Source organism: Lytechinus pictus, chromosome 7 (assembly GCF_037042905.1).
Source record: "Lytechinus pictus isolate F3 Inbred chromosome 7, Lp3.0, whole genome shotgun sequence".
Lineage (NCBI taxonomy): Eukaryota > Metazoa > Echinodermata > Echinoidea > Temnopleuroida > Toxopneustidae > Lytechinus > Lytechinus pictus.
The window spans coordinates 19,958,207-19,986,090 of record NC_087251.1 but is presented as its reverse complement, the minus strand read 5'-3'; the positions used below and the strand labels follow the sequence as shown (position 1 = coordinate 19,986,090).

The 27,884-nt window shown below is 34.9% G+C and overlaps 2 protein-coding genes across 2 annotated transcripts; both read right to left on the bottom strand.

The window, feature by feature from the left end:
• Window positions 1-1,857: 1,857 nt before the first annotated feature.
• Window positions 1,858-14,038, bottom strand: LOC129265423 (uncharacterized). The gene is made up of 4 exons (XM_064101385.1): window positions 14,025-14,038; window positions 3,811-3,950; window positions 3,117-3,367; window positions 1,858-2,687 (listed from the first exon to the last, which is right to left on the bottom strand). The coding sequence occupies exons 1-4, from the start codon at window positions 14,036-14,038 to the stop codon at window positions 2,190-2,192; spliced, it is 903 nt and encodes a 300-aa protein (XP_063957455.1). The 3' UTR covers window positions 1,858-2,189.
• Window positions 14,039-17,822: 3,784 nt separating this feature from the next.
• On the bottom strand, window positions 17,823-18,787 carry LOC129265933 (homeobox protein SIX6-like). Its single transcript, XM_054903839.2, has one exon. The coding sequence runs from the start codon at window positions 18,642-18,644 to the stop codon at window positions 17,823-17,825; it is 822 nt and encodes a 273-aa protein (XP_054759814.1). The 5' UTR covers window positions 18,645-18,787.
• Window positions 18,788-27,884: the final 9,097 nt, after the last annotated feature.

Genomic DNA, 27,884 nt, shown 5'->3' with positions numbered 1-27,884 from the left:
ATGTGGGTCTACGGGATGTCCCTCCGATCGATATCTTGCACACTACAATAGGACATTGGGAAGGGGACTGAGATAATAAGGAGTGATCAAAGATCGTGATTTAAGGGAACAAAATGTACTCCAAGGGTATTCGTCAATAGGCCAATGCGATGCAATAAACCAAGAGAAAACGTGAAAGATTGGAATGATTTGCGAGTATGAATAATCTTCTATTACCAGGGCGCCATGTCGTAGCTGTGAATAAAAGATGATTTACGAGGATCTAGACTATTTAGCCCTACATTATATCGAGGTTAAACGTGATATCCTTTAACTGATATTGGTGATGCGAAACGTTTTTACAATCATTTTATTTCTCCCATATAACATTAACAAATCATTTTCTTTCTCCAGTGACTTACGAGTAGATGAAAGGTTGAGTGTGTTAAGCTAAATGTCGGCAAATGTCTGGTACCTTAACCTGAATTTCCTTTAGAATTAAATTATCGAAATAGAAATGAGTTGAAAATCGAAAGCGAAACTGGGTGTTGGACCATTGACATTAATAATATGGGTTTGAAAAAAACAAACTTTCGCAACAGACACGATCTTAAGTGCAAAGTGGAAAATCATGTTTTGAAATGAGAGATGCGAAGGGTCACTGATCCCGTGAACCCTGACATTATTTAAAAACCCGTGTAATTATTGATGAATAATGTTTCTATTGTTTTGGACTGAGAAATTCGGCGTTGTTCACGAAAATGTGTGAGTAACTAACTATTTTTGGAAGAACCATGGGTAGGAAAAATCAATATGAGCAATGCAAAACTTCTATTTTCATAATGTCGACTATAATGAGGTCAGATGATACTAAAAAATGACTGGATATTTCACAATATATAAAGTCCGACAGTAGCCACAAAAAATGAATTTGTAGTGCCGTTTATCTGTTTCAGAGTCAGAGTATAAGATTGTTCGATTTACGCCTCATACATATATGACGATTTTAATGTATAAAAATATATCGGTTTACTTAAAGGGATGGTCCGGGCTGAAAATATTTATATCTTAATAAATAGAGTAAAATTCAGAGCAAAATGCTGAAAATATCATCAAAATCGGATGACAAATAACGAAGTTATTGAATTTTAAAGTTTATCAATATTTTGTGAAAACAGTTATATGCACATCATCATGAATATTCATCAGGAGGGCTGATGATGGCACATCCCACTTTCCCTTTTGTTATGTTATTACATGAAATTATCAATGCTTCATTTTTCCATACATGTGTAAAATTATGTGTCTCCATTATGATGAAATAAGTTGCGGCAATTAACTAATGCACTTAATCAGTTGTCAATCCAATGTTTTTAGTTCTTGGTAGAACAATTTTGAATAAACCTAATTTCGTATAATAAAATACAAAAGAACAAGTGGGGATATGACATCATCATACCACCTAATGAATGTTCATAAAGACATGCCTAGAACTGTTTAACCTGAATAATGCAAATCTTTAAAATTCAATAACTTCGTTATTTGTGATCCGATTTTGATCAAATTTTCAGCATTTTGCTTTGTGAATTTTACTTTATTTATTGCGATATAAATATTTCCAGCCTGAACCATCCCTTTAACAATTTACAGGGGTAACAATACTGTATGGATACATTATTAGCATAATACTATCAGCAGAGAAATTCATATAATGATCGTAAGAATGAATACTGGAATTGTAAACATTAAGGTGATAGTAATTTATCCATTCATGTACTGTGTGACACTTTAGTACTGTTAAAGCTTCAATGCTTTATTTTACACCATACATATAAATTATAAAATTGACTTCTTTATTTTTAACAATTCTGAACTTTTGATTAATGATAGGTAGTTCGTAGAAACTCACAGGGTGTCTTGATCAGCACAACTGGGGCATCGATGTTAACTCGATGTAAGGCATTAAACCTCATTGTTAAAGTTGTGTTCCCAACCTATTTCTTCCCATTAGATTATAATCCATATGCACCAATGGCTCAGAAACTTGTCTGGATCTTCAAGATGGGATACCATATCAAAGACCACAACAAGGAAACGACATTCGAACAAGGGATGGGTGACGAAAACATGACAAAATGACACAAATTAAGGAGTTATTATAGTGAAATATTGTTTAAACTCTTTTTTTAAAATCGATAAAAGTGTTCACCTTATTCTGTAGCATAATGTCCTGCTCCACCACCATTGGCGTTAGCTGATAATGTAGAAAGGGCCATCGCAGCGCTGTTTAGCATTTCATTGGCGGACGGCAGACGACCAGCGAAATTGGCGGGAAATCCTGTTCCCGCCGTCGCAGCTTGTTGAGAAAGCACAGCGCTTAACGCACTGGATGCCGACACCATCGTAGGAATACTACTTAACGTTGTTGCTATATTGTGCGCCGACACGTCTTGTTGCTCCTGTTGTTGCTGTTGCTGATGGTGTGGCTCTGGAGTGTGGTGGTGATGATGGTGGTGTTGCTGATGTTGTTGAAGGGATGCGATCGATGCCATGCCGGGCATGTTGTTATTATTGTTGTTGGCTGTTGATAGGTTAAGGGCTGGGTTTGAGAGGAGACTTGGATTCATAATCATTGACATGGTTGCTAACTGAGCAGCATGGTTCATGTTGATATCACCTTTACTTGATGCCAAGGCCAAAGGCAGCATCTACAAAAGAAACATAATCATAGGACAACAGTTATGATGCTGATCCGAAGGCTAACAGTCAAGCGCCCAGAGTCTTCGCTCCTGAGACGCTCTGACCAATCAAAGTAGGCCTAAGCATTGAGTTACGATGGATTACAAATTTCGTTCATTCATTACAAACCAAATCGCGAACAAGATAGACCAGTAATTATGGTTCACCACGATCAAATTAAAGGAATCACCCAAATTAAAAGTAAGTATATTTGGGGGCCGAGCTCATATTAATCTCATTATGAGACAGTGAAGAGGCAATGACATTTATTTTCATTTATAAATCAAGACCAATTCAATTTGAATTAATTGAATAACTTCAGACAATGTTCGGATAATACTTTTCATCCTAAACAGACTTCAAAAGCTCGAATCCAGCATCACGTAGGACCCACCTACCTGTGGTAGCAGCATCTCCGGTACAAATTTGAACCCCTGAAGCCCGGTGGCATCGGTGAGATTGGCGAGGTCTGGTGGTTCGTGCATGTTCGGTGGTGCTCCCCTGATATCATCTATGGGTTCTGGAGGTTCTACCTTCACGGCCTGAGGGTGCAGGAGATCGGTGACAGTGTTTGTGGTACCACCGCCCGAGCTTGACGATATCACGGTTATACCAGAACCCGACTGCTGGTGACCCAACATGGTATCTACTTTTGGAAGTGAAAAAGAAGAAAACAATAGCTTGTCATGTTTGTGGACTTGTGGTACAAAATGGCTAGTAAAAGTCATATTGTACACATGCAATCAGTCACTTAGGTTATAATAGAAATTTCACATAGCCACCCAAATAAAATCGTTCGATGTTGGTAATCAACTAACGAATGAATAAAAATTTTCGAAGGGGGTGTTACATATTAACGCTGATTTTTTTCAAATAAAGTACGACATTTGCTCCAATGCTTATCCAACTGCCGACAAAATGGCCAAACAGATGAATTACTCGAAAATAATTAGACCAGTTTTCATAAGTTATAGATGAAGGTGGATTATTATTGACAATGTAGCTCGAATATACTTTAGACAGAACATATAGAATGGGGATGAGGGGGTTGGGGGGGGGGGCTTTAATTCATCAGTCAGATTCAATACTTACCTCCATTAGATGGCCTCAGATCCCTACTGACCCCATGATGACCGACATCTGGTCCAATCCGAGACCCATCATTCTCACCATCAAGAGAAAAATCTCCGTTTGGAGAATCCTTGCCGTTGTTATATTCACCATCACCATTCCTGAAATATTAACAGAAAGAAAATATTGAAGCTTGTGGTAAAAGAAATTTTGTATCAGGTATATAATAACGTTGCCGATTAGACCGATGTCAATTGATTATATTACTTTTGTCACGACTTGTAAGGTCTTACCTACTTTTATATGGATATTACAATTCATATATTCTTGATTGGCGCTGAAAGGCCAATGGCCCCATATATTTACCCACATCCATAATATTTCTCTCTTAAGTAATCATAAATTATGTATAGTTTTGTTATGTTTTCTGACTATAATATTGTGCTTTCATACCTTCAAGAGAAGTGAAGTAGGCTTGAAATAAAACTTGTTAATCATTATTTAGCATTTTGGTATTAAGATGTTATATACATAATTATGTGATTTATAAATTGCATTCATGACACAATTGAGAAATGATTACATCAATTTTCAAGTTATCAAAGGCTACCATTGTGGTTCAAATGCGAAACAGACGTTGGCCTAGACTGTATAGGATATTAAACTTTGGAACGTCGAGTTTCCCCGAATTGCCAAGGAAATTAAAAATTAATGTTGGCTCTATCATAGTATGAAATTGTTTATCACTGTTATAGATATAATTGATAATACAAGTAATACTCTTAGAGTAATATATACACGATATGAATCGATTATGAAATTTATGAATAAAATAATGACACAATATATCATTTTCTGCCAAATGATTAAATTCTGCCTTTAAGTGTGTGTCGAAGTGACTACCCCTGGATTTCCCCAGTTCGCAATCGTAGAATAGTTGTGATTCAATTAGAAATCATTTGAAATACTTTTGACAAACATTTGTTTAGAATCACTTTATTCGCGATATCTATGCTTCACAATCTGGTTAGCAAGTGTTTTTCGGAAGTGTTTCACTTTCTGTTCATTACAGTGCATCTCGAAGTTGACTGTGGTTTCTCTTTCGATAATGACAGTAAAATTCGAGTCGGTTGGAAAGGAGAAAGGGAAGAACTAAGGAGAAATATATACAGAAAGAGAAAAGGAAAGAGAAAGGGGAGGAGTGAGTGATGAATGGAGAGACAAAAGGGAGAGAGATGGAGAGACGAAAGAGGAAAGAAAGCGAGAGACAGATACAATGATTTAAATAATGTTAATTAATCCACTTAACCCAGGAGTGATCGCTCGTTAACATATTGGACTACTTCGAAACAACATGACTTCAATATGATTCCGAATTTTGTACATCAGCCCATGAAAGAATGTCGTCTCTCCCCCCCCCCCCCCTGAAGTTACAAGAAATGTCCAGAAATCGTGCGATTGTTTAATCATAGATCCATGTTTAGATTTACCATGTTATTTTTTATCCACGGAAATTTCACAGCGGTGAAAAAGACTGATATTCAGCTAGCATTATGTTACAAAATACACAACAAAATCATAGAAATAGCATACTGAATGCATGTTCGTTCTCTTATAAAAATGTTTTGATAAAGTGTTATTGCTGACTTTACTTGTTATTTGAAGTGCATGTCAAGAGAAAGCCGATCGTGTCTCAAGTTAATCAAATCTATACCAAATAACTTAATCAAATGGACAATGAAACAGGGTAGAAAATAATTTCAAGTGTACCCAAATCAATACTTCCATTCATGATATTACCATAATCGTGATAATTGCTCTCATTAAAACCCGAAACATTTCTCTTAATGACTCAAATGTCGTCATTAAAAATGTTCGATTTGTCATAAATCGTATTAAATTGCTTTACAATAAATGTTACTGAATTTTCCCCGGGTAATGACACCAGAAACATCCCCGGATCGCAACCCCTGGAATATACACTTGAAAGGTCAAGGGTCAAGAATAAATATAGCTTTGCCAATGATGAAGCTCTATCATTGAATCGCCATAGGTTGTTGCAACGATCATGACAATAGCGATGAAACAGTTGCAACGGTTGCAGCTGCAACGGGGACGGATTCGGCAACGTGGTAAATCTATTGAAAATGCACGTCAAATCACAATGGACAGCTGAGAGGCTATTGTCGAAACTTGGTCTATCCTGAGATTCAGACCGGACGAAAAACTGCAAAATTTGACGTTTGTCCAGAGTCCAGGAGAACACTGCTGTTTTGATTCATCGATTTTCGACAAAGACTGCTTTGTCATGAAGGGATTTTGACAATCCAGAAGGCGTCTGCGTATACTTCCTTAATGACATGTCCTCGCGTTCATAGAGCTATAGGAATCAAAACTTCTTGTTTCATATTGCAATGAGGGTAAAGGTAATGCCAAATGTCATCTCATCAGATTAAAAAAAATAGTAAGTGGGTAACACCATCGGTTCTCTCATTTCAAAATGCATAAGGATTTTTTTTGATTCAGCATTTTTCTCATTTCACATCTTATCTTGATGAAATTTTCAAATTGAGGTCTGCTCAATAATTTGTTTTGACTTTCCTATTATGTTGAATTTTGATTCCTCCCTGAACGCATGGAATTGTAATTTCCATGATTTTTCGATAAGCTATCCGTAATTCAATGGCGATTTTCCTTTTTGTCAATTCTGCAGTAATAAAACGCTGTCTTAAAAGTTCGAAAGCGATATTATTTATTGTGAAAATGCACATTCTGATACTACTATTCCACGATACTCTTTCTAAACAATGGTAAACATAAGTAGCAAAAGGGAAATGTAAAAATCATATTTTTTACCTTCAAAATATTACTCTGATGTGACACTGATCAGGGGAAATAAAAAATATCTGTATATAAAACAATCGTGTACGCAGTGGGTGATTACAGTTCTGCTTTACATTCAAAGAGTTGAAACTTTTAAGAGCAAATGACGATCCTTACTATATCATAAGGTACAAGGAAATGTTAATAAAATTTTAAAAGCACTTGACTTTTGTACTCAAATGAGCAGGAACTTGTGAAAAATTAACATTTTTGCACATAATGGGCATTATCTTGCGAGACTTAGAGTAAACGTACGATTCAAAGTAACACATACACTTTTAGATTATCTTTTCCCCCGCTGCTCATAAGGGGAAGTGTACTACAAACAAATCTCTTAAAATTGTCGAAATTGATTGAGGAAGGAATTGAAAGAAAAAAAATCAACACTGATTTGGGTTCCTCAAAGTTTGAAATTCATTTTCATAATTTAATGATTGTTACATTATGTTCTTGTTATGCCTTCAGTCCCAGGATTGCCAGCCGACTATTGGGGTTGACGAGATATGACAAGATATAGATGAAGTACGTCAGATAACTAAAATGCGCTCGTTAACTTCACTTTGATGGCCAATATTACACAGTAAATTCAACATTATTTCTATGACAATTTATTATTTTGTTACTCGCTCAGATACCATTCAGTCAGTCTTGGTGCAAGTTTGAACTCTGAAATACACGTATTTGGTTTCGGTGCTGACAAATGACATGAACCACATGATTTCAGACCTGCATAATGGTGCACAACACCAGATCAACATCATGTGCTAGTATTTTTTTAAACCTCATTTCATTTCAATTTCTATTCGTTATTTAACGAATGGAAAAGTAGACAAAACAAACGAAGAGAGGAATGAAGAGAATTACATTCGACGTTGTGCAATCCATGGAGAAAAAAAAATCATTTTACTTCAAATTGAAAAACTATATGCTTTGAATAACCCCATCACTTTCTTTATGTTCTTGTATATCTGTTTGCTTATATTCATGTTTCTAGCATCTACTTGTCACATTGTGTATGCTAATTCTAGCCAATACATTTTTTAGAACTTATTTTCTACGGGCATCTGTTTTATTACATTTGTGTACGCAACAAACTCAATACAAATGTAATTTTTATGAAAAAGAAATAATATGAAGGCTATATTATGATTTTCTGTGAATGCAACTGGGGAATTGTGTCAATTTTGCTTCTTATCTATACCTTTCCCCATTGATTCGAAGCAACGACGTTTGTCTTGTGTTTATGAAGCTCTTCACATGCCACATAAGGAAATATCTAGAGAGAAAATACTTCCTTCCGCAGTTTCACATAGAAATGCAGATATACAAAATGTCGGCCTATGAGGCTCTTCAACTTGCACGTAGCAACGACTTTTTATATAGTTGTATTTATCATTAAATGGTTTTATCGAAAGTGTTCCATGATCAAGCTATCATGTCTTAGAATGTAGGCCTTTTAATCAAACAAGATCATTGTGAATTTCCGAGAGAAAAAAATAATCACGAATATATTCATTGGTCTAGTGTACCTTCATTTCTATCAACATTGTACCCCCAAAATAGACACACCTCTCACGATAGGCCTTCATAATTATTTTAGGACTGTAGAATGACATGAAAGTCATTGTCATAAGGATACGAAACATAATAGTTACAAACAGATCAGGCAGTATGCAACTAAATAATGGTACTTCCAATCAACCGAATCAAATAAAATTGGGTCTTCACCTCCATGCAGAACCCCATTATTAACTGTAAAACTCGATTTGAATCATCATACCACCTTATCGGGGAGGGGGGGGGGGGTTGACGACACAATTCCCGTTTCAACTCTTTCAGGTGTTTGTCCTGTATTAATATTACATGTGGTAAACCAAAGTGATGTAAGTATATGAATTTCAGAATTCCCATTACATTAAATAAGATACAGATCTGCAGTGGCGTACAGAGGGAGGGGGGGGGGGGGCTTGGGGCCACTTGTCCCCCCCTAATTTTTCACGACCAAGGAAGAAAAAGGAAAGAGATAAGGGTGATGTATGATATTATTTCCTGAATAATATGCCAAAATATATAACAGAATTTGATATTTGTAATAGAAATGTTGAAATTATTGCTCACTCGCTCGAAACTTTTTGATACATTTTGGCTGATACGCCATAATCTAGCCCCCTCAAAATGTTTGGCTCATTACGCCACTGTAGGTCTCTACTGTATAGAGCGTCGAGCATTAAGTACATAAACTAGCTCCTTGGATATATACCACGGAGATATTAACACAGATGTCTCCAGAGGTATACCATTCATAATTATATCAGAGGGACCTAACTGTCATCAATAACGCTGATTATTATCACGTTTTTACATTATGTACATACTGACTCCGAGCAGCCGAACGGCCGAGTGACGTTGAACTACGCAGAAGATGTCGGCTACTCTCGGCACCTGGAACGAGAACCGATCAATCAGTTTTATTCGCCCCAAGACAAGGTCAGGCGAGCCTCTCAAATATTTAGGGGTGGGTGTAACTACCCTGTAATGTGTCACATCACATACCCCTGCTCTGTATTAACCTCCCATAATCTGTCAAGATAGGAGAGTTAAAAAAAAACTCACCGAGCCCAATTCGCGACCCATTTAAAGGTATAGTGCTGAGTGCTGATGACACTTAAAAGTTTTCAACATCGCTTTTTGTACCTTTAAGAAAGGGGAAAGATATGTACATCCTTAAGATGAAATTTGAACCCGTTAAGTTGCCATTCTTATAAGCCCTCGATGAAAATACAATGCCGGATGTATCACCAAAAGATGTTGATGCTTTAAAGTTTTCTTAACAAATTTGATATCTTGGTTTGTATGAGGAAGTAGGCCTATATATATCGAAATTCATAGTAGCTAAGACTTACTAATCAATTCGGTTAAAGAGAAAAAAGTATTTGCTGTAAGGATGGATATCAATAATGTGTTTCATATAACAATAGAAGACAATACATTCACATGCAACACCAGTGCTAAAACAGTTTGAACGCCTAGAGGAGCATAACATGCCATTTTCTTTTGTTTCTAATTCATCTTACCTTTAATAGAAGAGTGAAATACAGTAACGAAATGAAATGAAACATACTAAGGTGTGACTCCTGTCGTTAATGTTAAGACAAAGGTTGCATGTTTCCAAGACATGTATGTGCAATTTAAGAAATATATTAAAATGAATGATTTTTCTAAAGCTACTACACGGAATTCAAATATGATGAAAATGATGGTTTGGGGGAGCTGAGAGGGCAAACTTTAGTATAAAATGGCAATCTTAACCTTTATGCAAAAAACATTATACTCATATATTGAGTTACAATATCGGATAACCGAATTTTCTGGAAACTACTTGGACTGGGTGTTGTACAAAATACGGTAAAAAAATAGGACATACTGCAAATATTGCATCTCTGGGATCGTTTGTTATTGTCTTTATCTAAACCAATAACACAAATGACCGATAAATCATGATAACAAAGTGATTTCAACAACAGCAGCACATAAAGCTTGGATTGTCCTCATCGAATCGAAGTATTTAGAATCATAAGTTGATTGACATAATCAGGTTATGACTAATTGACACATCGTTTTCCGACAAAATATTTCACAATACATATAGAACGAAAAAAATGAAGCAAAAAATAATATCTTCTCCGAATCTACAAATGAGTAGGGCTAAAAAAATTGGAATAAGGCAACTAATAGTAATAGAAACACTATTAAACTTATTGTGGTACCAAGAAAACTATGAATATAAACTATAAGACATTCACTGTAATGTGTGCGAGTCTGCTGTCATGCTAATGACTACTTCATTGAATTATTCATTTATTTTAATCTTTCTTCCTTTCTTTAGTCTTTACTTCTTAATCATTATTTTATTCAAGTTCAAAGTGACGGGTATTCTCGAAACGTTATAGGGGGCCGTCTCCTTCTCAAAGACAAAACGGGGAAATCATTGCAGGCAAACTTTGATTTCGTAAAAGTCCGTGGAACGCTATTAGAAAATATGATTAATTATTTCACTAAAATTATATTGAAAATATAGGCCTACATGCATAATCAGTAAGACGTCAAACAACAATGGACCGGAGACTTTAGAAACTCAATATAATGCGATTTGAATAATGATCACACGTAGTTTTCAAATACACATAAGGCAGTACATAAAGCTCGGATTGTCCTTACCGAATCAAAAGTATTTAGAATCATAAGTTTTTTTTCATATTAATCAGACTGTGACTAATTGACACATCGCTTTCCACCAAAATATTTTACAATACATATAGAACGAAAATATAAAGCCAAAAAATGATATCTTTTACGAATCTACAAAGAAAAGAAATGAGTAAGGCTAAGAAGTAAAAATTGGAATAAGGCATATAATAGAAACATTATTAAACACATTGTGGTACCAAGAAAACTATGAATATAAACTACAAGACATTCACTGTAATGTGTGCGAGTCTGCTGTCATGTTAATGACTGCTTCATTGAATTATTTCTTTATTTCCTTCTTAATTTCTTTCTTTACGTCTTTACTTCTTAATTATTATTTTCATCACTATTTATCATAATCTAGTATAATTTAATTTAATTTTTCCAGGGAGGGGGAATTCTTCGCAAAAGTAGTACATCCTTGCTCAATAATTATATTGTATTTTTAACATAAGGATTTTCATACATTTCCTTTGACATCTGCCTGAATTGACTTGCTAGATGGCAAATTTATTTATCTATTTTAACAAAAGTGATTATCAATCTACGAATTATCATCGACTGACAGAAATTGTCGATTTAATGTGACCCGTTTCCTCCGCCCACTCACAAATAGTGCATCTAAAAAATCACAAGAAAGTTTGATTGCTCACTGAAATCCAATATGTTGGAATTAACACGTTATATGTACAATCATGAAATGACGTGTACTTGTATAAAGTCATCTTTACACTTTCTATTTAAGTGATATCATGATCTATTTTTATTTTCTTACGTTTATTCCGTCTATTCTATTAACAAAAAATGTTTTTAATTGGATGTCACACACACTCCACAACCTTGGGTTTTTAGCAGCCTCCTCCATCGCCAACCTGTATTATAGTCTATATCGTACGTAATACTTTTTAAATATGCTTATTGTTTACTTATTATGTGAAGATGTACAACAGAAAACGATCTTTGTAATTGATAGAACTGGAAATGAATGAAATAAAATTAAAATAAAATTATATGATATGGGCATAAATAAGTAGCCAAAATCCAGTGAGCAACACAATAATTTACATAAAAATAATACTTATCGAGTGTGTATAATGTGTAATTATCTCATTCGCTTATGGTTGTCACAATTTGATAAAATGGGGAAAACTTACAAATTGCCCAAATATTTTTAAATGTTTTTTTTAAGCTGTCATTATTATGTTGATTTGATTTTTCTCAATTGAACAAAAAATGAATTATGTTTGGGTGGACCTAGCCTTTAAATAAAATCATCCCTTTTTTCTATACCCCTCGCTTTCCACGATTTCCCTTTTCATGAGTAGCTTTTTGACAAAGTTGTGTAACGTGAATGTTGTGGATGTGTGCGTGTGTGTGTGTGTGTGGGGGGGGGGGTGCTCCAATACTAGCACCCTTGAGCATTAACGGTTGCATTTCACGTATAAACGTATCTCATATCACTTTAAAAATATGGCAATGATAATATCAACATAACAAAAAATCAATCTTTGTATCAGATGGGGGTGGTTGTATGTTGAAATAAAAAGAGGAGAAATCACACCTTCATGTTGCCATATCCAATATCATTTTCGTATTTTCGTCATCCTTATCTGGGTTGAAACATCATCCATCTCCAAAACAAAAAACGAGGTTGTAATTCGAGTGACCCCGCGAGGTCAAATAGTTCGACTCTTCCCACGGGCTGACCTTTGACCTGGGAGGATCGTAGCAACAAGAAACAGACGGTTACTCCGGTGACTGTTTGGGGATTTAGTCAAAACAAAGGCACTTATTCAAGTTCAAAATGACGGGTACTCTTGAAATGGTAGGGGGACCGTCTCCTTTTCCAAGATAAAAAGGGGAAATCATTGCAGGCAAATTTTGATTTCGTGGAAGTCCGTGAAATGCTATTAGAAAATATGATTACTTATTATATTGAAATTATATTGAAAATATTGGCTTACACGTATAATCAGTAAAACGTCAAAATAACAATGAATTGGAGACGTTAGAAACTCAATAATAATGCAATTTAGATGATGATCACAGGCATTTTTCAAATATACAGTACATGCAAATTCCAAACTCAGTGGCGAATTCCTGAGAAATTATCATTTTAACATTCAAAATATTATCAGTGTCATAATCGCACATACAGGCTACATACTTACTCATATTTTTCTGTAAGATACGAATCATTTTTCTAATTTGCCAACAAACCATCATAAATCCATTGTTTAAAAAAAAAGAGGAAGATTATGAATAATCAAAATCTATGAAATTAAATTATCATACACCATCAGTAGGCCTACACCTTCCGTAATTGTTCAAGATATAAAAACAATCATTAGTTTACTATTGTATATTCGTTCTTATCTGGCGATGAAGATCACAATGACAAGGGTAGGAATCATGTGGACAATCATATTACATTTATGAAATATATACTAATCAACGGAAGGAAATGGATAGAGTGGTGTAAAAGTAAAATGGTAATATGATAGAGAGAACAAACTTGGAGAGGAAAATGTAAAAACATCCATTGAGATTATAATTTGTTTTAAGTCACTTGGCAGTATTATCAAGGTTACGCCCAAGTTATAGGTTGTAGCTCATTGTAAAGCTACACTAACACTTCCACTGCAAATAATTCATAGTTGAGTACAGTCATATAACGCATAAAGTATAAACAGTTAAATACTCTATAAGTCTATATTTTATTTAGATAAAATGTGAAATCTTCAAGATGTTATAAGACTTAAACAATTAATTTGTACGTAATTAATATATATAGGAATATCTGAAGAAAGATGAAAGGGGAATACACACTAACGGTTGCATTTATCCCTGTGACAGAATATGATGTAAAAAAAAAACACTTAGAGGGGGCTTTAGCTTGGTTGGGTTTTCACAATGCATCTTTAATAGTAAACGAAGGATTATGGCCGGTGTCTGGATTCTCAACTATCTGATCCATATAGAAATTGGAATAACATATCTTGTTAGAAAATCTTTTCAAGTTGAAGGCTAATCGAGCTGACCTTACATGACGTGTAGGAATTCTAGCATATCAAATCCTATGGCAGTCAATCATCCTCACTTACTTCTTCAGCCCCATTTAGTGTCATTGCACTATAATTATTATTCGTTTAAAGGTATATGCCACAGCCAAATCAAATAACATCACCTCGAGTTCCGGGATACCCAAACTGTTCCTTGTTCTTTACCAGCATGCAACATTATGATAATGTAGTCTCATAATCTAAACCCGAAAGAGGATAAAAACACATTTGTTAAGTTTACAATTCACAACATTTATACCACAAATTCGATGCTAGGAATACAAAATTTGTTTATTTACCGATAATTTTCTATTGGTATTGATAGTTAATCATAATCTCTATCATACTCAAAACGTTTATATTATATTATGTAAAAAAAGTTTATGTATCAAGACTTGTTTACAGTACAAGGGTCTACAAGACGATCTTCTCTGCGCAACTATTGAACTCTTTGGAAAACATCCCTTGAAATCATAACGTTTTATCTTCCACAGATGCAATTTACAGAACCATTATATTATTCAGCCCATTGGACACTGGTCCTAGGTAGGTGCTCAGAAGAATATTACAGAATTAGAAAATATGTGCAGTAATAACCCGGTATTATACAGTACGACATTTTCTGTCTCAAATGGAATCATTCCCTTTATGGAGGCCCAAGTGAATACTTCTTTTTAATCATCTTAGTCAACATCGTTTTTTATATCTAAATTATATCGACAGATACATGCAGAGACTACAACAACCACTCTGTAAAAGTTTGGTAGTTAATTTTCAACTTCAGATGTAAAGTCTATACGTGAAGGTTCACTTTTAAATTAAATTTGTCACTTTTTTTACGTTTGAACTTTGAAATACAAGTCCGTTTCATCTCATGTTTTATGGATGATTGATGTCGTTTATACTGTGGCGGAAGACGTTATAGCTGGTAGCTTGACAGTGCGTATCATTACGATTGTATCCAGGCTTGCGATTACTAAATTTCTACATTTTTCTTCTATATTCGTATTTTCTAGATATTATGGCTCTTCTGTAATTTTGAATATTGATCGACATTCCTGAAAATTCACATTCGGTAATTAATGTCTTGAATTTATAAACAACCTCTGGTCTGAGAAAAATTAACAATGAGTATCAATGAGAGTCGATGTGAAAGATGGGATCATGTAACATGTGTCAAGCAACTCCTGAATTTTACAGGGTCTTACACTTAAAAACTCGAAGACAACTCCGAATGCGATCGTCACACAAAAATTGACAAAAAGACAATGAATTTATTGAACGGACTAAAACACGTGTTACTTCAGCTTATCCTAAAAAAGTTACTTAAAATAACATGAATGAATCAATATGATATGCAAAAACAAAATGTGCTATTATGAATAATAATTTACCAATGTATCTCACAAAAGCAATATTCGCTTCAGCATTTGAAATTTGCTGTATTATAAAGCAAACAAAAGTATAGAAGAGTTGGTTACACAATTCTTTCAATAATGGTATAGATGTGAAAATGGGTTGAGTGCTCCAAACCTCATTGACATGTCATTGGATACAGTTAACATTATTCTATCACCGTATCAACAATCACCCGTCAGCTTTGTAGTAACGTGAGATGATCAAAACAGGGTCTTCTTTCAGAATTACCTTTAAGGTATGTCGGCCGCCATTAACTTGGTCTGGTTTGCTATACACCGCAAATGTCCTCTCTTTTATTCTTATGAATTGCATTTAATTTGATAATTGACATTCACCTTCATTTCTTCGTTGGCAAACTATACTGGAACATAGAGTATATACTAATGGGTCGATGAATATGATCATATGAAAAAGGGTGACGAAAATCGGAAAATGGGAGCCTGCCCAAGTATGGGACGCCGACAATACGTTTCATAACAGAGCCAGCCATTATCCAAGGTTCCGATTAATGAACCAATTTCTATATACAGTCTTTTTGACATAAAAACCTATTCAACTTAATATTTAATTTTATTTTGTATCAAAATAAAGACTGAAGTCATATTGGTGTAATGATAGGTAACATGATGGTGTAGTCACGTTGATATCCAATAATTATGCTTGGAATAGCAAGTGTATAATCATCAAAGTGAGCACAGTGTGCATAAATGTTTTGCAATATTTCATTTCATTGATACCTAATATGTTCGCGATGTTAGATCTGATATAGAAAGTTATTCTAGATATGCAATTTGGTATGATAATCATTATGACATAAAACAAAGTCTATATATAATGAATTGAAACGAAATGGTATGATGATCGGTAAATGACTTTGTGTTTACGCCATAAAAAATATCAGTTACATTGGTGTTGATATGAAATTATCATGGTATACATCACACCACTTGTCGCACTGCCGGGGCATTAAATGAAATATCAATATAATTTTTGGTATCAAAAGTAAACAAAACAATAATGATCTATTTAAAACAGAAACTATATGACCTCTGTGAAATAAGATTTTATGCCTAGGCTTTCATCAAGTTAATTTTTACATAAAAACAACTATCAGAGATCGGGTGACTTATTCTGTTAACAACTCATATAAAAGAAAGATCCTTCTACATGTTCTGTATAAATCATTTAAATTGTACGTATTTTGATGATATATTAAAAACTGCTGCATGACGTAATTGAAAATAAAATTGATTATAAAACCTGCAACACGTTTTCTATTCTTCCGAATTCCATGATGGCAGGGTAAATGAAGGTTTTATTCAAACCATACTTATCACCATGATCATGTAAATATGAAATTATTCTTCTGTTGATTCTCTTTAATAAAACATATACAAAAATCATTTAACTTATACCAGAATTATATAGAATAGAAAAAGACAAAAGGTCATTACATTTGTGATTATTACATTCTTTGATTGTTGAAATGGTGATATTTATAAATCATTGATTTTCATTTTCCAGTGAATAATCAATATGGAAATATTAACTTTTCTACTTCAAAAAAAGTGTGACACTTAGCAAAAATTACACATAATGGGGAAGGGATCTCGGATAAAATTATATTGCTTGTTCACTCCTTAATAAAATTTACATTTTCACTATCATTGCGAATCGTCATGGAAAAAAAAGGAAGAACTGTATACTTATTGCACTCAAATTTCTTAATTTTATAAATGCTTTGGTGTGTTTACTTCCTCATTGAAAATGCACGTATTTATTTATTTATGGAATACGTGGCCGGTAAATAAACATTCTCCTCTGATATTATCATCTTGAAGCGGCATGCATGGTTTAAGTAGATTACTACTTCATTTAAAATAGATTTAAGGTAGATTCACAAAAAGAAGAGCGGCATTTATGCCAAAATTAATCGTCATTAATCATAAGAAAAAAATAATGGACTTTTCTATTCATTTTTTTTGTCTTAAAAATTCACGAGATTTTAAATTGCTTCCTGGTCATGAAAGGGAAAGCATTTATTATTAAGTTTGCAATTTCGAAATTAGTTATAACCCTTTCTCATTAATAGCTCAAATAATTGTTAAATTCATCATCATGGGATCATCATGGGGGAAGTGAACTATTATTTAGATATCTCTCTCATTTTGAAATTCACATCTACCACCTAGCATTAAAAACCAAAAAAATTACATAACAGTCATGACAGATCTTGACAATATCTGTTAGTTGTTATCTCATCAAAAACTTTCAAACCTTCTTATGTCGCCAACGAGTGATATAGACCCTAGTGAAATAATAGTCTGAAGGGAATAAATGCCAGTTTAGTTAAACGTTAAATGAAATTGAATGTTGGTTTTGTATGGTTAATATCTATTATTTGGCATCCTGCATACGAACTTACCCTTTGAGAGACATAGGTAACTTGTCTCTTTGTCGTCTATTCTTGAACCAATTACTAATTTGAGTCATGGTGAGTCCTGTCACCTTTGCCAGATTCCTCTTCTCATCCGGCGTGGGGTACCGGTTTTGTTTATAACATTCTTTCAGCATATTCCTCGACTTCTCCTTGAAGCAATAGGCCATCTCCTCCCCATCCCAAATGGTCCTTGGAAGTGGATGCTTCCTCCTAATGCGATACTTGTCCACGGCACCCAAGGGCCTACCCCGTAACTTTTCAGATTCCTTATAGTGGGCTTGGTACCACAGGTCCTGGAGTTCTGTATGGAAGGCTGGGTTAAAGTTATGGTTTTGGAGGAGGTTGTAAAGTTCCCTATAATGGCCCTGGTGGTATGCCACCGCAGCGCGTGCCCGCAACACCGTCTCATCATTCTGGAGAGTCTCGTCAGCAGGTAACGTCCAAAGAAATCGTGCTAATCTGTCGATATTGCCTTCTTGTCGCAACGCCTCACAGACGCAGACGACTTGTTGGGCGGAGAAAGAGAGGATACCAGGCCCGCCATTCCCGGCACCACCCGAGATAACTCCGTGCTGATTGTTCAACTGCGAATTGAGGCACTCCACTTCCTTGCTTTTACTGCATGTTGGGTTATCTACATTCGATATCAAGCTGGTGGGCACGGGTAATGATATCCCAGCGTTGGAGTCTGTGGTGCTGGAAGTATCACCGGCTGAGCTGAGGTTGATATCTGACTCCGCCACGCTCATGGTCGTGTCTAATTCCGATCTCACCGTTTCAAGTGGCGTAGGTGCTGCTTCCATGGCGGGATAACACCCGAGTCGTCGTCATACAACCATCCAAGGGATAAGGTTGCAGCCAAGATGATATCAGCATGGATGTTGGGATGGGGAGCGCGACGTGTAGTCTCTACTCCATCGACCAGGTCAAGAAAAACAATTATAACTTTCACTCTCAAGATGCCTTGCTCCGTGTAAATGCTTGCATAGCATACAAGACTCCACAATCACATGAAGCTTGGGCGAGCGACCCCGAGGCCAAGCGTGCGATGGTTACCTGCTGACACCCAACATGGCTGCTAGGTCTTGAGCGGTTTGAGCAGCTGGTTGTCATGGGTTACCGCTGTGTTGTCCTCTCACCCTGTCTGTTCCATCAACCAACCACTGTATACCTTCACCCACTCTCTATACACTGAGTATGGAGTCTAACTACTCTGACTGCACTTGATCTAAACTAGTCCAGGAAAGAGAATACCGGATAGGCAGGATGTTGACATTTCATATTCAATCATAATAAACTTCCTTTCTAGACTAACAAACAGACTCTAAATGCAGACTTCAAAGTTGTAACTTTGTATCACTTATGAACTTATTTCACTCCAAATAGACGCATGACATCTCGAAATCACTTTTGATTGTTCGTCCGTTTTGGGGGAAATCCCGCGAGCTCGTTGTTAACATGGTTAAGAGTAACCCTTCTCAGAAACGTCTTTAACCGAATTTTACGGAAATGGATAGCTTACCCGCCAATGTACTTGCAATTTCTTTGAATTCTATTTAGTTTAGTGTTTCATAATTTCAAATAATCAGGTACTATTAATATCTGTAACACGGTTTTGGACTTTTGGCAATTCAAACCATTGATCAATAGGTCACGTTCCTACAGTGATGAGTTCTGTAAGATAAAATTCATGGTATAAGATAAATTCTCGTCACCCTTAAAGGTATTCGATTTTGAGGACAAGATCAGAATCAGAAGGGACACTTTCACTTAATCTCCTGTCACATGGCTTTTGAAAATCTATTTGTTAATATATAAAAAAAACAACGTCCGAATTATTCCTTTAAAACATCATGTTTAACCAGGTTACCCATCATTGTCTATGATCTGTTATTCAACACTTACAAAACTAATTGGAGACATAATTATTTGTGTCTGTAAACTAACTCTTGTTTTGATGTACTTCACATTTTTATAATCGTTACAGTCACGACATTTTTTCATTCAATGCGCACTATTTCTCCATAATAGTGAGGTATTTATTCCTTATCATCCATGACATATGTCATTCCCCTTTTGACAGTAGCGTCATGAGCCCCCAAAAAAACTGAAGGGCCAGACATGTGGCAAAATTTATAAAAGGTGCAAGCGAGCAAAGAGTGCGAGCAAAATTGTGAAATTTTCAATGCGATAATCTAATTTTGTCACAGATTTTCCCATAATAATCAGAAAATAATTTTTAATTTCACCCACTTTAATTTTTCTCCTTTTTTCTTGTTTTTTTTTAATTTTTCTTTTGTGTCCGTGTCTCACACCCCCTCCCCCTTCAACTGTACGCCAGTGCCTTTGGGAAACTCATAATCAGACCTACGTAGATACAACTATGTAAAAAGATTAGAAAAAATGAAAAATATTTGACTAAAAATACAAAACGATCAAAATAATGATAATTAATACACATCGTATGAATATACTTCAAAAGATAGGGCTCAAGTTTAGTTTACTTATACCAGTTTATTCATAATTTTGGAACAACGCGGTATCCTCTGAATGATTTTTCCTTTCTCCATAATTGTTGTCGCAAAAACTTGGCTTTAAACACTTAACCAATTTTACTTTACTTTACATTATTTTTTAGATTAAAAACAATGACAGTCTACGATATTCATAAATTTAAGATTGCTACACTTATGCACGCAGTTAGATATAGATATGCTCCTATTAATATCATCAATCTTTTTCAATATAACTACGACTTTCACCGATACAATACTCGCTCTGCTAATAGCTTTCATTACCCTAAAACAGCTTCAACCTTAATTCTGAACTCTTAAGTTTACCGGGCCACGAATTTGGAATAATCTCAATGTATGCCTTTTTTCATGTTCAACTGTTTCATCGTTTAAATGCAAACTCAAAAAGATCATTATTAGTACTTATTCCTAATTTGAATTCAAACTCACCTCATTTATATATGTATTATTTTTGTTAATGAATGAACCAAGATGATGGATGTTCGGGTGTGCTTTTGTGTGTGATGATGACGATGTGTCTCGGTGGATGTGTCTGTGTGTGAATGAGCATGTTTCGCTCCCCCCCCCCCTCTTCATCTGATGTGTACATATATTAATTACTGTATTCTTTGGAGGCTTCTTATTTTCAAGTGTAAACTTTTTGTTGCCCTCCTTTTCTTGTAATGATATTTTTATATACGAATGTACAATTTGATGATGTTTTATTATTATCAAGAATAAATTGAATTTGAATTGAATTGAATTGAACTTGTAAATTACAGCAGATGCACTCTTGCAGTTTTTTCACTTAAAACACATTAGATTTTGTAATTTATGTTCTCTTTCTAACCTCTACCGCTAAAATTTTGAAATATGGGTTTCTTGGAAGATTTTGGTCTCTTGAGTACATTGTATCAACATATTTATATTTTGGCAATGCTCTGAAAGTATTAATTCAGAAAAATTGTATTGAAATGATATTTTTTCTTTGATTTTATCTTAATATCAAACAGGTCGAAAATGGCATCAAAATTATTAAGTTAAAAAAGTATGAAGAATATTGTCCAATTTGCTAATTATATAATACCTTTTCTGTATTATCCCATTTTTAAAGTCATGAAAGTAAAGTTTACGCTTTTGGTGACAAAAACAATATTAATAGAACTTGTTTCGAATCCCACACCAGGAAATAGTCATCGTTTCTGAGTCCTGCACTTGTCTATGTAAATAATTACAATTTCATGTCTTGTATATCATTGCAGTTATCACACGGTCGCGTGATATCGCTAGAGCGGGGGTTTCAGTAACCAGGGTTTGATACGTCGATGCGCTATAGTGTCTTTTAATTTGTGAGACATATCCTGATTACCAGGTCCCTCGAAGAAGACTTCAAGCCTTCGGTCCTCTTGTGGCTTGATAACAAGCATTCATGCTATATGTTTTTTTTCCTCGTCTGCTGTGGTTTTACTTTGCCCAGAATGGAAACGAGTTGAAGCACCCAGCCACGCCCTACAGTTCAAGAGTGGTTTGATTCCTGTATAATACTGCCGTCACATCAGCGGCACCAGACCGATCAAAGCTGCCAGAGCTTTTTTTTAAGACTAGCCAAACGTGTTTAGGGTATGTTCCCCCCAAGCCTTTTTTCCCGGGGTCATATTCTGGCGACAACTTGTTTAGGGGCCAAAATGTGTAAATAAAGCCCGCGAAAAACTTGTTTAGGGGGTTATTTTGCACACAGAGAAAAACTCGTGGGGTGTTTGGAAATTATTTGGCCACGCGTGTGTACAACAATACATTTGACTCCCCCCCCCCCCCCGAGGAACTGTAAGCAAAAGAGTTAGGAAGAGAGAAAGAGAGAGAGAGAGTGTGAAGGGGGAGAGGGAGAGAGGGAGAGGGATAGAGATAGAATATAACCCGGAAAGTGGGGGGGGGGGGTCAACATTTATCTGTCCTTACGTCTCAATCTTTACTGAAAATCAGTTGCAGATTGATAAATTGTGGTGCCAATTTGCCACAAGCATTGGAATGTGTTAATATTGAAATTATTTATGTCGATTATCACAAATTGGCTCAATGTAATTGAATCTTGCAATGCGACATACCAAACTAGTTTTTGTTCAAGTATAAAAATGTTAAAGGCATCACTCAGCGTGGAGCTATAAACACCACTTTTTACTTGATATTGTGGGGGAAAGAACTAAGATAAAATGAAATTTCCTATAATCCCTGTATGAGCAGATTTCGAGATAGTGTTGGACTTCATAAAGGAGGTTGATTATTTCTTAGGTATATCCACAAATGATGAGTTGACTAATGAACGGATATAATGATAAACATATGAATGTGTAAATTAATGAGTAAATAAATCAATAATTCTCGAATGAATGAATGGATAGATAAATACATGTAAATAATTAATAGTTGTTTTACGTAAATTTGTATATTTGACATATGCCTTAAAGGAGAATGAAACCCTTGAAACTAGCTGAATCCATATCAAAGAGAAAAATCAAAAAACATATTGTTGAAAGTTTGAGGAAGATTGAATGAATAATAAGAAAGTTATGAGCATTTGAATATTGAGATCACTAGTGCCATGTAGATCCTCCCATCGGCAATGCGACCAAGATCTGTGATATCACACACGTACAACTCCCTCATTACTTTAGTACTTATTTCACTTATATTCTCACTTTTATAGAGTCTATCACAAGGTTATGTGTTTTCTTTATGAGATGACAAGTACAGAGGTTTCACAACATTATATCATTGATGAATCGTTTGTCATATGATTAGAATGAGCAAAAAGAGATGTTTTGGGGTATATTTTCAGTGTCCGAATGGGAGAGTTGTACGTGTGTGACATCACAGATCTTGGTCGCATTGCCAATGGGAGGATCTCCATAGCATTAGTGATCTCGACATTCAAATGCTCATAACTTTTTTATTGCTAGTCCTATTTTACTCAAAGTTTTGTTGATCTTATTCTTTGATTTTTCTGCTTTCACAAAAGCTAACTTGCTCCAAGAGTTTCATTCTCCTTTAAGATATAGATTAATACTGTTTTATGTTTATGGGCATATGTATCGTATTGTTTGTGTATCGTATGTAGAGCTCAGTTCTTCATGATTTCTGTTATACTTTCATAAGATATTGACAATTTGATTATATATAATATTGTGTGCGGATGCACACAATATTATTTTTCTTTCTGTATCCTATGTCAAAATTAAATGTTCATGAACATATTTATATTATGTTTGTTAATGTATGTGTGTGGGTGTTTTGGTTGTGTGTGTGTATGGGTGTATATGTCAATTTAAGTGTTTTATTATTTTATTATTTGGAAGCTTAAAGGTCAAGTCCACCCCAGAAAAATGTTGATTTGAATAAATAGAGAAAAATCAAACTAGCATAATGATGAAAATTTCATCAAAATCGGATGTAAAAAAAGAAAGTTATGGCATTTCAAATTTTCGCTTATTTTTCACAAAACAGTGATATGCACAACTCAGTGACATGCAGATGAGTCAGTTGATAATGTCCATCACTCACTATTTCTTTTGTTTTCTATTGTTTGAATTATACAATGTTTCAATTTATACAGATTTGACAATAAGGACCAACTTGACTGAACCATATAGTTATAAACAATGCTAATTCCACATGTTCAGGGAGGAATTAATCATTGTTTCACTTGACAATGAGGAGAAAATAAGAATATTTCATAAAATAAAATGCAAGAGAAATAGTGAGTGGATGACGTCATCAGTTTCCTCATTTGCATACCGATATTTATTAATATTAATTACATGTTCTATTAGGTTACATAGAGGGCCGGGGCTAAGCTAAGTTTTTTTTAAGTACAAAAGTATATATTTTAAAGGTATTTCATTCCATCTTTATTTGCTGCAGATTTTTTTGGGTAAATATTTTCACATTTTCTTGTTGATGTTAAATGAAGATTTCTCAATTTTGTTGTTTTTATCTTGAATTTATTTTTTAAAAGGTCGTATGTGTGTGTGTGTGTGTGTGTGTGTGTGTGTGGGGGGGGGTTATAATATGTAATACGTCTTGAATATGACAGACAGACATTACCAAGTGTCTGGCTCGAACAATTAATATCTAGTCCTAATCTAAATCAGTTTGTAATATGCTGCTGGATTACGAGCACACGTCACATTGCCGAATTTACACTCCTCATCATCAGCCTTTTTTTCTTCTTAAGAAAAATGTAGAACCCTTTTCATGACCTTCCGAGTTCTCATCAGATTTTCAAATAGCAATCTAATGACTGAAGTTTACAACCATCATGGCCCTTTAAATATTTTCTTGAAAAAGGTCATGATCGTCGTACTACTTTCAGCTTAATCGAATCATAATCGCATCATGTGACCCAGCATTATGGCGCTTAGAATATGTCACCGTTCGATTGACGCAGGTGAGAGATATCAGACGTGTTACCAAGGCTGTGTGACATCTTCCAATCAATGAGGCTAATAGAGGTCACGTGATTTGGAGTTTCCACCATGATGATATTTGCTGAATCAAAATACCGTGTGTGCGGGTGCGTGAATGTGATGGTGTGTGCGTGTGTGTGTGCTGAGAGCACTAGAGTCTGATAGTTATTTCACCATATTTTCTAAAAATGTCGGTATCTTGTTAACGATATAATTCATTACAATTCGTTATTTTGAAACAATTATTTTAATGGTAATGCTGTAGCTACTACCACTACTACTACTACTACTACCTACTACTACTACTACCTCTACTACTACTACTACTACTACTACTACTACTGCTGCTACTACTACTACTACTACTACTAATACTACTACTACTACTATACTACTACCTACTACTACTACTACTAATACTACTACTAATACTACTGCTACTTATGTTACTGCTACTGCTACTATACTATTACTACTACTATTGCTACAGCAAGAATGATAATAATTGTAGAGATAATGGAAACAATAGCGATAATGATAAAACGATAATCATATTATCAATAATGATAATAAAATGTCAATTATAATATCAAGTTTAATGATAATTATTTCGATAGTATTGTTGTTTTATTGTGCATAATTCTCATTAAAACGGAAATCGGATGGTTTTTGTAACTATCACCAGATCAAATCAAGATCAGAATTATTCTGTCTATTTAGCTCAAATCAGAAACAAATCTTAAAATTCCACGAATTTTGGATGAACAAAACCGAAATTGACTGTTGTTTTAAAGGTTTTCCTTTGGTTTCAGCAACTCCATGTATAAGCGACCTAATGCGAATGCAATAATCATGTAAGCTAATCATTATTGTATATTATGAAAGATTTTATCAATATATATGTATATCAGTGGCTTGAACCCCCCCCCCCAAAAAAAAAAAATCACGATCAAGAAAAAAAGAGAAAGGGAAAGAAAAGAAAAGGAAAAAGAGAAGGGTGAAATATGATATTTTCTGAATAATATGCCAAAATCTATCACAAAATTGGATATTTATAATAGAAATGTCAAAATTTATTGCTCACTCGCTCGAAAAGTTTTGATAAAATTTGCCCGATACGCCATATCTGGCCCCTCAAATTTTTTGGCTCATTACGCCACTCACGTATATCTGCGAAAAATTGTTACACAGAATGAATCATCATCCTGACTTTACAAGTTAACCTGTCCTTTCGATTTTCTGCTTCAAGAACAGATTTTAAAAAAATATTCTAATATACTTTGTAGTCTATATGAATGATAAAGGGGATACATAATGTGCCAATGAAAAATTCGTCTCAGTGATACGATATTGATATCCCGAATAGAATCGGTATCATGTATCTGAATATATAATGGACAAGGCAAACATAAATATACTATGACTGTTTCCTCTCAAGAAAAAATATCTTTATTTCCTATGATTTTTCCCGCACTTAACTGCATTTGGTTTTACTTGATTCATTTTATGTAAATTACTCGGAACTTGTCTTAACTATACCTTAAGGGGCTTTCACACCGAAGGTTGCGTACAGTTGCGTAGAGTTACGTGGAGTTGCGTAGGGAGTACGCGAAAATTCGCTGCGTAGTCATCGGCGTAGTCCCTGCGTAGGAGAGTATAGTGTCGCGTAGAGTTGCGTAAAGTTGCGTAACGTGTCTACGTAGCGTTGCGTACGGTTGCGTATGGCATCTCATGTGGAAACAAAATACAGAAGGCCTATATCATTCCCTGCTTTATAAGCTTCTCAAGCAACACTTTGATGCTCTTTGCTTTTTTTCTCCTGTCCCCAGGAGCCCAACAAGCTTTTAAGATTTTGAAGTAATTCATTCTCGAGGTTCTTGCTTCATAGATTTATTCATTTTAAATATACTATTGTCTATTTTATGTCGTTTACTCTGCCTTTTATTATTGTTATATTTTTTTCTTTTTTTCAAATAATTTCAATTACGTGTATATGTTTTAATTTTCTTTGATCTGTTTTATTTCAAAACATAGGAGATTTATTTATATAGTATGTATTATAGGTTATGCATTGACTTTTAATAAATACATAAATAAAACAAAACTCTTTGCTGCTGTCCTGAACACTGTACTGCTGTGAAGTAGGATAAAAATATAATGAGTTGTCTGTTAAGTCCATTCTAAAGTTTTCGGGGCAAGACATGACATAAAGGGCTAAATTAATTTCAAAATGCTGTGAGCGAGGGAAGCGACCGAGCCAAAAATAGCCTCTTGAATAGATAAACCAAATTTTTGCAACTGATTATGATATGATATATGTTTTAAACATCATGACAAAATCCGTCATAAATTGATTTATGTATTAAAAAGCTATTTTTGGCTCGCTCTCTTCCCTCGATCACTAATTTAATTTGAAATTATTTTGCCCTTTTGTCGTGTCTTGCCCCGAAAACTTTAGTCTCATTACGCCACTGACCTCCGGCCAAATAAAAAAATAATAAAAGCTAAAAAAAAAGATCCCTCACAAGAGAACAAAGCATACAGATCGACACCCATATTCTTGCCAGTATATATGCTAAAACGGTGGTTTACTTTGAATTCTATCAAGATAATTATGAAGGAGTGTTGCGTAGGAGTGGCGTACAGTTGCGAAGTGTTGCGTAGGCTTGCGTATGTCCTGCGTTCTCTGGCTCTACGCCAACAGTAGGCCAAAAAATTAAACATGTTTAATTTTCTGCGTTCCTCCTGCGTACCCACTTGCGTAGTCTTGCGTAGACTAGCGTATGCAAAATAGCGGCGTAGTGTTGCGTAGTCTCTACGCAACTCTACGTAACTCCACGCAACTCTACGTAACCTTCGATGTGAAAGCCCCTTTAATCATGGTAATATTCCAAGTACATTTTCTTTCTAATCACAGCGCCTTGTGTGAAAGCGAAACCGGGAAAATCTACGTGTGAGTGGTAAAGCCAGAGTTACAGCCGAACCGAATAATTCCGAATAAATTCGGACTGATTCTAGCCGAATTCGGCCTAATTCGGATGATTTCGATGAATTTGAACGTTCCTGAATC

Coding starts and splice junctions, on each gene's coding strand:
- LOC129265423 (XM_064101385.1), bottom strand. Junction 3,368..3,810: donor TCTGAGGCCATCTAATGGAG/GTAAGTATTGAA, acceptor CACTTCCAAAAG/TAGATACCATGTTGGGTCAC. Junction 2,688..3,116: donor CGGAGATGCTGCTACCACAG/GTAGGTGGGTCC, acceptor TTTCTTTTGTAG/ATGCTGCCTTTGGCCTTGGC.
- LOC129265933 (XM_054903839.2), bottom strand. CDS start 18,644: ATGGAAGCAGCACCTACGCCACTTGAAACGGTGAGATCGGAATTAGAC.